The 12,921-nt window shown below is 65.3% G+C and overlaps 1 protein-coding gene across 1 annotated transcript in view; it reads left to right on the forward strand.

Annotated features, from left to right (window-relative positions):
* The window catches only part of CROCC2 (ciliary rootlet coiled-coil, rootletin family member 2), a 65,105-nt gene that overhangs the window by 36,588 nt on the left and 15,596 nt on the right, over positions 1-12,921 (forward strand). Inside the window, 8 exon segments of the mRNA XM_057551368.1 lie at positions 2,791-3,008; positions 3,619-3,778; positions 4,677-4,733; positions 4,764-4,844; positions 5,351-5,708; positions 5,998-6,179; positions 6,970-7,090; positions 7,841-7,953. Coding sequence (XP_057407351.1) covers positions 2,791-3,008; positions 3,619-3,778; positions 4,677-4,733; positions 4,764-4,844; positions 5,351-5,708; positions 5,998-6,179; positions 6,970-7,090; positions 7,841-7,953 — 1,290 coding nt within the window.

The raw sequence follows: 12,921 nt of genomic DNA on the forward strand, positions 1-12,921 counted from the left end.
GGTCTGGGCCCAGGCCGGCAGAGCTCGCAGGCAGGCCGGGGAGGTGTTTCTGAAGGGGATTTGACGGGACTTGGGGACGCCGGGAGGGGGAGGGCAGGCGGGCACAGGGATTGGGGCTGGGGGAGGGGCCCCGGGGCCCGGCGACCTCATGCACTCCCTGGGCCGGGCGCCAAGGCTGGCAGGCGGGCGGGGGGGCGGCCAGCAGTGAGGAGAGGGGCTGGGCCCTCCCCCGGCACCCCGAGCCGGGCCAGGAGAGGACGAGAGCGTGATTGAACATGACAGCCTGTTTACTTTGGCCCCCAAAGAGAAAGGTCTCCTTTCAACAGATTTCGAAGTCAGGCCCGGTCAGCGACCACACGGGGAAGCAGAATGAGATTTTAAAACTGGGGGCGGCAGGGGGAGGGGCCGGGGAGACCGGGGGCACGTTTGTGTTGGTGGGTGAAGGGAGAAAGCAAGGCCTCGTGGGAAGTTCAGGTTCCCCGATCGGCCGCCCCCAGAAACGAGAGGGGCCCCAGAATGGGGACGGGGTGATGGGGAGGCTGAGGCGGGTGAGGGGGGCAAGGGGAACAATGGCAGAGAGAGGGAGCCCAGAGGACCCTCCCAGGCGCCAGGCTGGCCCAGAGTTGCCATGGAAACCATAACATTTTCACAGCCTTTAAACTGGAGGAACGTCCAGGCCTCTCACAGCCGTGCCTGAGGTCCACACGCGCGTGCGTGTGTGTGTGTGTGCGTGTATCACACGCAACACATACACCTCCTGTGCACATGGAGACCACACCCCCATGCACACATGTGCACACACAGAGTGACAGTGCACACACATGCACTCATGTGTGGACACAGCACTCACACATGCAAACACATATGGACACCACATCTGTGCAACAAGCAGCACACGCGGCTCTGAGAGTACACACATGTATGAGCATCACACGTGTGTGTGAACGGACACGTGGGCACACATGTCTGCACATAGGTGTGTGCAGACGCACACAGCACACACTCACGCATGCTGGGTGCATACACACGTGTGTGCTTGCACATGCATGCACACACGTGAACACGCACACACAGGCCAGCGCCCCTCAGCAGCCCCTCCCCTGCTTTCCCTCCTCCGTGCAGAGCCCTCGGGTCACCTCCCTGCAGGAGATTTCAAAAGAGGCTGTTTATACAATTTCTAGTAAAGAAATAATTATTATAATCACATTAAGAGATTTGGCTGTAAAATTCCTGTAAAAGGGATGGTTGTTCTCATGAGGCGGAGGGCGGGGCGGGGGGGCGCCCCCGCGTTTGTTTTGCTTGTTTTCATCTCCTCGGCCCTGGGAAATGAAAACAGCTTCTTTTATGATGGATAGGCCCTTTCGCTGGTCCTTGACCTTGGGGTGGATTTCTGCTGAGCTCGGCGGAAAATGCTCTGCACACTTGTGGCTCCCACGTGTGGGGGGCAGGAGGGGAGCGGAGGGGGGCCTTTCCCAAAAACAGAACAACAATAACAGCCGGCGGACGCGGGAGCCAGGCCGGCCAGGGGCCTGGACAGTGTCCCGCTGAAACAGCCAGCAAAGTGGGGCTCGCTCCGGCAAACCAGCGCCTGGACGTGGCTCTGTTTCTGTGGCTTCCCCTGCCGGCTTCCCCCACCTCCTCCTCTGGGGCATGCCTTCTCCAGAGTGCGCCGTGGTCGGTGGGGAGACCAGGGATCCCGGCCGAGCCCCAGAGCCCGCGCGTCGGGCTGGGCTGCCCCTTCCCGGGGTCTGCACTCCCTCCAGCACCTCTCACCAGAGGGTGAGCCCGGGGGGGCCCTGAGGCAGCTCGTGTCCCAGGGCGGTTAGGAACCCTGGCCGCCACCGACGCTTCAGCTCGGCTCTCAGCCCCACAAAACCACGGAGCCGCAGGCCCTGCCCGGAAGCCAGGGGGTGAGGAGGGCCCCGGAGCAGGGGATGACACAGGTCCCGGCTCCAGCGCGGTGGGAGTCCCCCTCTGGGCCCGGAGCAGGTCTGGCAGGGGACGAGGACACGCTTGCAGCCTCTCCCCCTCCTCGGGTCAGCTCACAGAGGTGCGGAGTGGCCTGAGGCCAGGGTCCGGGCTGCTGGGCCCTGAGGTTCCCACCGGCTCCACAGCCTTCCCACCCTGGGGCCTCTGCTGCCCTCACCCCTGGGGTTTAGGAGGCCCTCGATTCTGTGGCGGGCACCTTGAACCGTGCTCCTGTGACAGCGACAGCCCGGTCCGGGCGGCCCTGCTGCGGCCAGAGGACGCTGAGGGCGCCGTCGCCCAGAGACCTTGCCTCCCCACCCCCTCCCTCACCGAGAGGGAGCCGAGGCCCGAGGCAGTGGACGTGCCCGCGGCCGGGCAGGGCTCCGGAGCCGGGGCTGCTGAGGCGGCTCTCCACACCAGGGTGGGTGGTGGCCCGGGGACCACACCCTTACTGAAGGGGAGGAGCCGCCCGAGGGACACAGGTGGGGACAGTGCCGAGGTGTGGGCGGAGCTGTGTCCCACACAGGCCCTGCTGACCGGTGACCAACGTCCCCAGGGTCCAGGGAGGGAGCGCAGGGTAGCACCAGGGTCAGGAAGGGCCAGGGTGTCTCCTGCCAGGGCTCTGGGACGGGCCCCGGTGAGCCGTCCTGCAGCCTCAGCGGCGTGGGCAAAGCCGGGCTGCCTGCTTCTCCTTCGAGCACTTGACGACCCGGGGCCGGGGTGGGTGGGGGGCACTGGCGCTGCCAGAGCAGAGCCAGAGGCCACAGCTGACCCTGGCCCGTAGCCCCCAGCTGGTCCCTAGAGCCGCACACTCCTCCCCAGGCCGAGAGGCTGCGGGCACAGCTGCACGAGGCCCAGGAAGGGCTGGCCGCCCTGCGCCGGGAGCTGCAGGGCAGCGAGGAGAGCCGGGAGGGGCTGCACAGGGAGGCCCGGGACGCCCGCCGGGCGCTGGAGGACGAGGCCCGAGAGAAGGACATGCTGCGGGATTCCAACACCGAGCTGCGGGCCACCATCCGCAGAGTCGAGCAGGAGAAGGCCAGGTAGGGCAGCCGCCCCACCGAGCAGCCCCGGTCCTATTGAGCTGGGCCGGGTGATGGTGAAGCGGACACACCAAGCGGACCCAGGGTGCCAGCTGCCCATCCAAAGGGTCTACGGTGCTGGCCCAGGAGGGGGAGGCTGGGACGCCGCCAGGCCTGTCCTCACCCTCAGGAAGTTCCGTTCATCAGGCAAGACAGGCCCCAAGTGGCCAGAAGGAGACGGCCCAGGGCCGGGGAGCAGAGGGAGGCCGAGGACCTGGTCAGTGGCTCCGGGATGCCCACCAGAGGCAGGACGGCCTGGCCGGAGCTGCGGCCCTCCCCGGGGAGCGGCGGAGGTGCCGGCGGATGCTGGACGCTGGGCCTCTGGGAGCGTGGCTAGAGGGAGGGTGTGGGGAGAGGGGCTGAGACACGGCGAGGGGCCCGGCCAGCTGGGCAGTCGGACCCAGACAGAGGCGTGCCCCAGGAGGCTGGGCTTCGGGACACTCGAATCGGATGTGGGGAGTGTCTGGCTGGAGTGAGGCGGGCGGCCTGCCAGGTGGCCAGGACCGTCACCTCGGGGGATGCCGGAGCCCCCAGGGAGCTCCCCGGCCCAAGGTTGTGACCCTCTGCTCAGCTTTCAGCGCTCCAAGGAGGAGAGAGAACGGAAGGTGCTGGTGCTGGAGGAGGCCCGGGCAGCGGCCCAGAAGGAGGCCGGCAGGCTGCGGGCCCTTCTGCAGGGGGCAGAGCAGGCACGGGCAGACGCCCACCGGCAGCTCCAGGAGCTACGCAGACAGGTGAGGGGCCGCCCTGGAGCCCACACCCCTCCGGGAGCGCCCCCCGCCTCCCCAGACTTGGACCCACAGCAGAAGGGCCCTGCTCAGACTCACGGGGTCTGGGTCGGGTCTGCCTGTGGGGCACAAGGACAAGCCCCAAACCTACTGGCTTAAAACAATCATTCGGACGCCCATGGACCCTGAGGACCAGCAGTTCAGCCAGGGCGCCACGCGGAGGGGACGGCTTGGCTCTGCCCCACGAGGCGCACGCCGAGGAGGCGCCACTCCACAGAGGGACCGACGGTGGGGCTCTCCCAGCACGTCTTCTCAGGCGTCCGGTGGCTGATGCTGGCTGTCGGGGGGACGGGGTGGGCAGCTCCCGTGGCCCCGAGTGGCCTGGGTTCTTCCCGTCACGGCCGCCTCAGGGCTCAGGGTGAACAGATGGGTACTGCTTCATCCTTTAGCCTTGGCGTCCGAGGTCACAGCCACTTAACACTGACCACCTTGGTCTCAAGCCCACCCAGGAGGGCTCTAGACCGCGCTTCAAAGTGTGCACACCCAGTTTTGCCAGACTTCTGCAGACAAATTGGTTGGTGAACTGTCTAGAGTAGGGACGGGCACAGGCACCCTTCGTCGCTCGAGTGGGCTCTGCACCAGCATTTTTCACGTCTCTGGGCTCCACAGAGTGTCCTGGCCCCAGAGACGAGACACCGGGAGAGGGTGTGGAGTGGCCGAGAGAGTCAGCTCCAAGGGCCTGGTCTTGCGGGGAGCACGGCACAGACCCCAGGCTGGAACTGGACATGGCCTTAGCCTCCCCAAGTGCAGTCTGCTGCCCGGGAGGGAGGCCCCCCCCAGCCCCCCCTGCCCTCCTGGCACAGAGGCCCAGGCGACGCCATCAGTGTAGACCCCACACACCCAGGTGATGTCACTGGAGGCCGAGAACCAGAGGAAGAGCCAGGAGCTGCACCGCATGCAGGTCCGGGGTGCACAGGGCGCACAGCAGCAGCAGCAGAGCCAGCAGGAGGCGCTGGAGCTGCAGAGGCTGGCGGCCGAGGCACAGGCAGCCAGAGAGCGCTCACAGAGGGAGGTAGGAGCCCAGCAGCACCCAGGGCTTCCCGTCTGGCAGGCGCGGGGCCGCAAGCTGGGGGACTGGCTGTCTCCCCCCGAGCCTGGGCACTTCCTGAGGGGCTGTGGCATCTCCGTTTATCCCCCGTTCACTCATGAGTATTCAGAGGACACCTTGCCTGAGTCCACAGAGGAACCATCCCAGGGGACGGGGGCACAAGTCAGGCCGCGAGCAGGGTCTGCCTGGGGCTGGCCCCACGCAGGCCAAGGAGGGGACAGCCTGGGACCACCGCCCCGTCTGGCCAGGGTCGTGTGGCTGCCAGTGGGCTCTGCTGCCTGCCAGGACCTGCTCCATGGTTCTGGGGTGTCCCTCCCCACCTGGGCTCAGGTGTCCCCATAGTCAGACAGGGGGTGGGAAGGAGGTCCAGGGCCCCCTAGCTGTGACATGCCGAGGAGGGGGTAAGGCCAAGAGGGCTGGGGAGTCTTCAGAGGGCAGGTGGGTCTGGAGCCCCCGAGTCCCTCCCACAGGTCCTGAGGCTGCAGCAGACGCTGGCGGAGGTGGAAGCCAGGGCCGAGGCCCGGGAGAAACAGCTGGAGGAGGGCCTCTGCGAGAGCCAGGGCGCCGAGCGGACCCTCCGGGCCAAGCTGCACGGCGTCACCAGGAAGCTGCAGCAGGCCAGCGGCACGGCCGATGGCCTCCAGGCTCGCCTGGACAGGGCCTGCCGCCGGGTCGGCAGCCTGGAGCAGGAGCTGGCCCAGGCCGAGGGCGCCAGGCGGGAGGTGGAGGCCCAGCTGGGCCGGCTGTGGTCCACGCTCTGCCTGGGCCTGGGGCTCCAGGGACAGAGCCCCATGGCCTCCCCCGAGCGGCCCAGCTCCCCCACCAAAGGTCAGTGTCCTCCGTGGCTTCAGGCAGGCTCCTGTCCCAGCTGTGTCACCCTCCTGGGGCAGTCACACACACCCCCGAAGGGCTCATGACCTTGGGGTTAGGGTTAGGGTTAGGAATCCAAAGGAGTGGTGCCTGGGAGCAGATCCAGCAGGAGAGAAGCAGGGGCCTGAACCCTGTGCCCCCCCCAAGCTCCCCACGGCTGGGGACGGCAGAGAGAAAGGGGGACAGGGCACCTGCGTGTCTGTCACCGCATCCCCACCACGCTCTCTCAGTCGTCACTGTTCTGCAGGCTCAGAGGGCACCCAGGGTTACCCTGGGCAGCAGAGTGCCAGCGCCCCCGGCCGGTCCCGCTCGCCGCTCCGATGGCCCTCGCCTGCCCCGGGAGACCGCAGCACAGAGGGGGCCGTGGCCTTGGTGAGGGACGCCCTGAGGGACTTGGCGCAGAAGCTGCGGGATGCCCAGCGGGAGCGGGTAAGGGGGGCGCGGAGGACCCGTCCTGGAGGCTGCAGGAGACGGCGAGGAGCCGCTCACTCGGTCTGCTGTCCTTCTGTCTGTCCGTCCTGAATCCACTGAGACCCTGGCAGGACCCTGAGGGATAAAAGCCAATAAATACCAGCATCCCTCGAAACCCAGCTGCCCCATTGTCCAAGGCTGCCTTCCGTCCTCAGATCAGGCAGCAGTGCCCATCCTCTGAAGAACCAACCCAGGGGCTGGCCAGGTCCCCCCTAGAGTGCCCCAGTGACCCCACCCTGCTGCCCCGGGGATCCCTCAGGGCAGTGCATGAGCTGCCCCCGCCAGATTCGCCAGACTCGAAGGGGCGAGGGTGGGAAAAGACAGACTGACAGTGACCGGGCCCTGGCCCGGGGTCCTCCACGGACACCTGTTCACCTTCCACCGCCCCACCCGGCCCCGCCCGACCAGTGCCAGCCCCGGGGATGGGCTCCAGCCCCACACAGGCCCAGATCCTGGCGGGGGGCCGTCCCTGCAGGTCACCCTGACCCCACCTACGGGCCGGCTCCTGTGCCCCTGCAGGCCCTGCTGCCCCGCTCTGTGTCCGCCCCGCACAGCTGGACACGGGAGCCCAGCCGCCACTCCGGCCCTCGGTGCCCCCCGCCCCGCACCTGCAGGCCAGCCCAGCCGCCCACCGCCCTCTCCCACCCGAGCAGCCATGAGCTGCCCCACCCGACCCTCTAGCCCGGTACTTGGCCCTCCACCCGCCCACGCCCACCAGCTGCCCCCTGACCTTGGTTCTCCCGCCCAGGATGCCTGGCGCTGCCAGGTGGGGAGCCTGAGCAGCCAGCTGAGCGAGGCCGAGAGCGAGCGCGCCCGAGCCCAGAGCCACGCGGGGCAGCTGCAGAGGGCGCTGGCCGAGGCAGAGGAAGGTGGCCGCCCTTCCCCACCCTGCCCTGGGCACCACTGCAAGGGTCCCCAGAGCCCACCTCCTGGCACCGCGGGGGTCCGTCCCGGGAGCTGCTCGGGCTCGGGCCACGGGGCCAGACCCCGGAACCAGCGTGCCCCCCCACCCCGAGGTGCCCCAGCACCTGGCAGCTGGTGGGTCTTTCTCACCCGTGGCTTCCCCATCACAAGGCAGTAAAGTCCAGAGGCCTCCAAGGCCCTCCCCGACCTGGCCCCCAGGTCCTCCGCCACGCCGGCCTCCTGCAGTCCCACCTCTGGGCATCTGCACGGGCTGTGCCCGCCGCCCGGAGCCCTCTTCCCACGTCAGCTCCTCAGAGGGAGGCCCCCTGCCCTGCTGGTCACCCCACCTCCTTTCTGTCCCCCTTCCCCCACTCCTGGGTCTGCCCAGGGGGCAGGCCCGGGCCTGGCACGGAGTCCAAGGGAGGGACGTCCGGGAGCAGAGCCAGCAGGAGAGAAGGGAGGGTGGGGAGGGGCCTGGAGTCCAGGCAGAGGGAGCTGGCACCCCAGACCTGCCCCCGGGGACCCTGAGCTTTGAGGCAGGACGGGAAGGGCAGGGGATTTTCAGAGCGGGGCCTCTCCGGCCCCTACCCTCTAGGTGCCGGTCACTTAAACTCACCGAGCCTCAGTTTCCCAGCCTGTGCAATGGGAGGGGCCGTCCCCGGGAGGCAGCCCCACAGACCTTGGGAGCCAGGCGAGCTGCCCCGCTTGCCCCACAGGCCGGCGCCAGGCGGAGGGTGAGCTGAGCAGCGCACAGGCCGCGCGGGCCCTGCAGGAGGAGGCGTCCCCGAGGCTGGAGCACCTGGCAGGCGCGGAGGGGCGGAGGCTCCAGGTGGGGGCGCCACACACCCCGGGGCAGGGGGCGGGGTGGGGAGGAGGGCTTCTGGGGGAGGGCGGGTTCCAGGTCCCCGTGGGCAGCGGCACTGGCTGCGCTGGGCTGGGGCAGGCGGCCCCCGGGCATCGGGCCCCCACAGAGCTCGTCAGGGCCACCCTGGCGGAGCCGTCTTTGCAGTGGTCCCAGCCCTTATTTTACAGATTTGCAGACACTGAGTCCTGAGCAGGGAGCGACTTGGCCCCAGTGGCACAGTCAGCGAGGGGCCGAGTCGGGGGCAGACCCCCAGCCTCCCAGGTCCGTGCTTTTGGCAGTAGGCATAGGGTGGCACTGGCCTAGCCTTGGAGCTCTCCAGATATGTGGGGTCACAGTTATGCCGCCGCGGGACCGCATTTTCTTCTATGACACTCAGACGTGGAAGCAGGTTGCACAGGGTGGAGGTGGGTAAACACGCCACGTGCTGGCCTTTGGGGTGTGAAGGCGGCCACCGGGGTGAAGTCTTCCGGTGAGGATCTGGGCCTGGGGTGGGGGCCAGGCCTGGGCGGACGGGGGCTGGCCCGGACCCCCCTCACTGCACCCCACCCAGGCCCACAAGTCCAAGGAACCCTGGGCTGTGCTAAGATCCCTCGGCAGGACAGGGCCGGGGCTCAGCCAGGTCTGGGCCTCTGCGGCTCCTTGAGGACATCAGAGCGCCAAGAACAGCGCACCTGGCTCAGGGGGTACAGGCCCCAGAGGCGGCCACCCCCAGGTGTCAGGGAATCGGGCCCCCCGGCCCCATGCTGAAAAGACGAGGCTGACGGAGACAGCAGAGTGGAGGGGCTGAGGAGGAAACGGGCTCGGGTCCAGGCCCCCCCCTCCCAGTGCCTTGCGAGGAGGGACCGGGAGAGACGGCCTTGCAGGTCAGCACAGCAGTGAGCCGGGCGAGGCCTGTAGGGCCCCAGGGGCAGCCGGCAGGCAGGCCTCCCCTCAGAGGGCAGGTGCGGACGCCAAGCCTGCGCTGACTTGCTCCGTGCGGGGCTCGGCCTGGAGCCTGGTGGCAGGGGCCTGGGTCCCAGGTGCCCACTAGGCCAGGAGCCTCTGAAGAGGGGCCTCCTGCAGGCGATGGGCAGAGAGCAGAGAAGGAGCTCAGCATGGAAAACATTTGTGAGCTGAGAGGGGATTTCTGTTCCAAAGGCCCCAGTGGCTGCGGCTGCTGGGGAGAGGCTCGCAGGGCTCAGTCCCAGGGCCCAGGTGCCTGGCTGGGGGCTTGCAAGATGCCCAGGAAGTGTGGGGTCTGAGGAAGCAGGGGAGGCGGGGCCAGGCTGTGTTCCATTTTACACGTATGTCCACATGTATCTGTTCCACGCGCATTTGAAAATAGTGTTTCCTGTTTGCAGGTTACACGTTTTGAAATATACCTGTTAAACCAACCTTTACATCATTCAAATATTCCACCTTGATTCTGTCTCCTGGATTTATCGAAGCTAAGAATCATGTGTGGAATTTTCCCAAGACAATTTTTTTGGGCAATGTCTCCTTTTATCTCTAAGGGTCTGTAATTTCTAGATCTCTCTGACACGCTCTCTCTAACGTTTGCTTACTGGTCTGGAGGCCTCTGTGCCCTGCTCCGTGCTATTTGTCTTGAATTCTACTCTGCCCAACGCTGGCAGCGCCCCCACTGTCTCCTGACCCCTGGCCTCTGCACTTCGCTCTGTAGGTTTTCGGCCATCGTTTCATCAGCCTGGCTTTGGTTACAATTCTACCTTAGAGTCTTTCCCTTTCGCAGGAGAATTTGCCCCACTTACAAGTTTTGTGATAACTTATGCTCTGCTTTTCTTCCATCGCTGATGAGACACCGGCCCCTTTAACGACTCCTCACGACTTCCTTTTTGTCCTTTCACTGTGGGGTCATCTGCCCGCCCCTTCCCTTCAGTGTCTGCATCCTGGTGTCATCCCTTGTCCCGTCTCTTGGTCACCGCTCGGGGGAGGGGGAGTGTTACCACAATTGAAGCGTTTTCCCCTAATATTCCGTGTTAAGTGTGAAGAGAATGTGTGTGTCACCTGAGCTCAGGGACCTCCCACGGCCACCCCCAGCAGCAGGGGTTCTGCACCTGTGCCCTGGCTCTGCTCTGTTCTGAGGGCTCCCCTCCTCCAGACCTGCCCCAGCCCCTTCTTGCTCCTCAGCGCCCAGGCGGGGTCCCTGAAGAGCTGGCCCCTGAGTCTGAACCCCACCCCACGCCCTGCCCGCGTCTGCCGTTATGCTCACAGCAGCCCCCGCCGGCATCCTCCTTTCTGACGGCCCAGCTGCGAGTCACCATGGACGGCTGACTTCACTCCACGTGTGAGGCCCCTGTCCTTGGCCAGAAGTCCCGCTGGCCTGCCTGCCTGCCTGCGGGGCTGGGATCCCTCCGGGCTCCCACACTTGGGAGGCTGGGTCCACCCTCCTGAGGCTCCGGGAAGCATCCCCGCGCAGCCGCGGGACTAGGTCCCGTTTCCCAGCTGTCTTCCGGATGCCTTCTCATAGGCTGCCCCCCCCGCCCCCCACCACGCTTGCCGCCCCGCCGGCCTGTGGCCCTGTAATGGACTAGGCCCACCCACCTGGGTACCCTCCCCTTGGGTGAACTCGGAGCCAATGGGCAGAGCCTTAATTACAGCTGCAGATCCCTTCGCCAGTAACCTCACGTACGCGTGGGACAACACCGGCCGAAGGTCACGGGCCATCTCGGAACGCTGCCCTTCGCAGTTGGGTTCTGTTAAACACGTCAGCTGAGCTCTTCGTGAGCACAGATGGCTCCCTGAGTCAGGCTCACGTCCCACCTCTTCTGAGCGGGGCCTGTTTTTCCTTAGATTCCAGGCGCGTTGTTTGTCCTCTGACCTCAGTGTCAGACGGTGTCAAGAAACGTGAGGGTGTTTTAGGTTATTGGAGGTGTTCCTTCCGGAGTAGGAGCCAGAGGGCCCGTCAATCTTAGAAATGTTCGGCCTGCGCGTGGGGAGCCCGCTCCGCGTGCAGGATCAAATCTACCTTTGGTTTATACAGGTTCTCTCCACTTCGAAACAGGCTCTTCCCCTCCCCCTACTCCCTGCAGTCCTCAGCCGCCCACCCTGCACTCTGGGCCCTGCCCTCCCTTCCCTCCCCCCATCCCCTGCAGCCCTCAGCCGCCCACCCTGCGCTCTGGGCCCTGCCCTCCTCGCTAACCTCTAACTTCACCTTCTCTTCACGTCTCCCACCAAGGCTGGGAGGACTTAGGGTCTCCGTGGGCTTAGCTGCCCTGCCTGCTCTCCCTGCCGCCCCACGGCCCCGGCTGGCGCTGGTGTTTGCACCGCGGATGGTTCACTCCCTGGCTCCCCCTGGGCTCACCTTCTCGAGAACATCAGTTACCGTTTTCTGACACGATTCCCCTTTCTTGCAATAACTCTGTTCTCTTTTTGATTCGAGACCCTCAGATCAGATTCCGTGGACCGACTGCTCTCCTGAATCACAGTTGACCGCGTGCGACTCACGTAGTGATTCTTTTTCCTCCTTTTGAGAAGGGGGTCTGGTCTTATTCCGAGTTGGGGGTGCAGAGGAACCCATCAGGGGCTTCACGCGTCTCTGGCCAGATGTTTCAAGCCCCAAGGAGAGGCAGAGAGGAAGAGTCCAAGGGGAGACGTGGGGAGCAACGGCAGAGACAGCACTGAGTCCCCACCAGAACTTTCTGTTCCAGGAATAGGGAGGGTGAGGGCCCCGACCTCAGGGCAGAGCTGCGGGGGTGTCCCCAGGCTCCCCCCCCCCACCCCCCGGCACTTGCCTGCCAGGGGAGTGGGGGCCTTCCTGGTGCCTCACCCACAGTGACCCTCGTCCCTGGGGGCCTCCCCTCCACACCCCCGCTGCCCCCTCCAGCCCCGGCCTCTGAGGTTCCCACGTGGGGTCTCCACACGGGGCGCAGACGGCTCTGCTGGATGTTGTTCACGTATTCTCTACCCCTGTTCATTTTTCTGCTTGATCGAGTTTTTAGCAAAGTGTGTGTGCTAAAATCTATCCATCGTTTGTCCAATTTTTCTAAGAATTCTGGCAATTCTCACTTATCCTATTTTTAGGCCAGCTGGCTCCATGTGCTCTCCATCTTTCGGGAACCCTCCAAGTCCCTGGTCTCCAGCTAAGGAAAGTCTTTCCCAATTTTTGTAACCTGTTGGTCATCGCGGTGGGCGCCCGGGAGGGGGTTCAGACACACCGCAGTCACCGGAGGCCCCGGGCACTCTCCACTCACAGCCAACCCAGGCTGCAGCGTTTCCAGCTGCCTGTGGGCTCAGGGTACGTGGCCATGCTGCCTGCTGCCCACTGCCTGCACCATGTCCAGGCCAGGTTGCCAGGCGGCCAGCGTGAGCTAGAGCGAGGCTTGCATTTGACAACATCTTTCACTCTCATGGACTGGATTTTCCCCTCGTTTCACATAAGCCAATGTGTTTGTCAAGAGAAAGTTAATTAAAAACATATTTTTCTAATTAAATGGTAGGCTGTGCTATGCAAACAGTAAGATTCTTGTTTGAGAGCAAATCCCTCCCTGTTTCCAGGGCTACCCTGGGAATTCAATAGATCAACAATGCAGAACTGAGCCCCAAGGTTAGGACACGCGCGAACACAGCCCCCGGGGGGCCTGCAGGCAGCTGGCGGGGCCTGAGCCAGCGGGAGGCGCGGCGGGGGGCCTGGCGCCCGCCCACCGGGAGAGACCGCCCGAGGCTGTCCTCGGACCAGCGCCAGGTCACAGCCTCGATGGCTCAGAGGGGCTCACCGCGTCCACCAGCACCTCACACTCCCTCGCACACCCTCCCCTCCTCTCCAGAGAGTTCACCCCCAGGGCCCAAATCCAGCTTCAGTCCAGGTTCTAGAAGCGAAGTGGGGAGCCGCTCGGCCTCCTGGGCGCGCTGTGGCCGGAGTGCATTCCTGATACTTGCTCAAGAATGTCTGTGTTCCTTTAGGGCACCGTACTTGTCAGATTTTTGTGTGTGTTG

Source organism: Balaenoptera acutorostrata, chromosome 8 (genome assembly GCF_949987535.1).
Source record: "Balaenoptera acutorostrata chromosome 8, mBalAcu1.1, whole genome shotgun sequence".
Lineage (NCBI taxonomy): Eukaryota > Metazoa > Chordata > Mammalia > Artiodactyla > Balaenopteridae > Balaenoptera > Balaenoptera acutorostrata.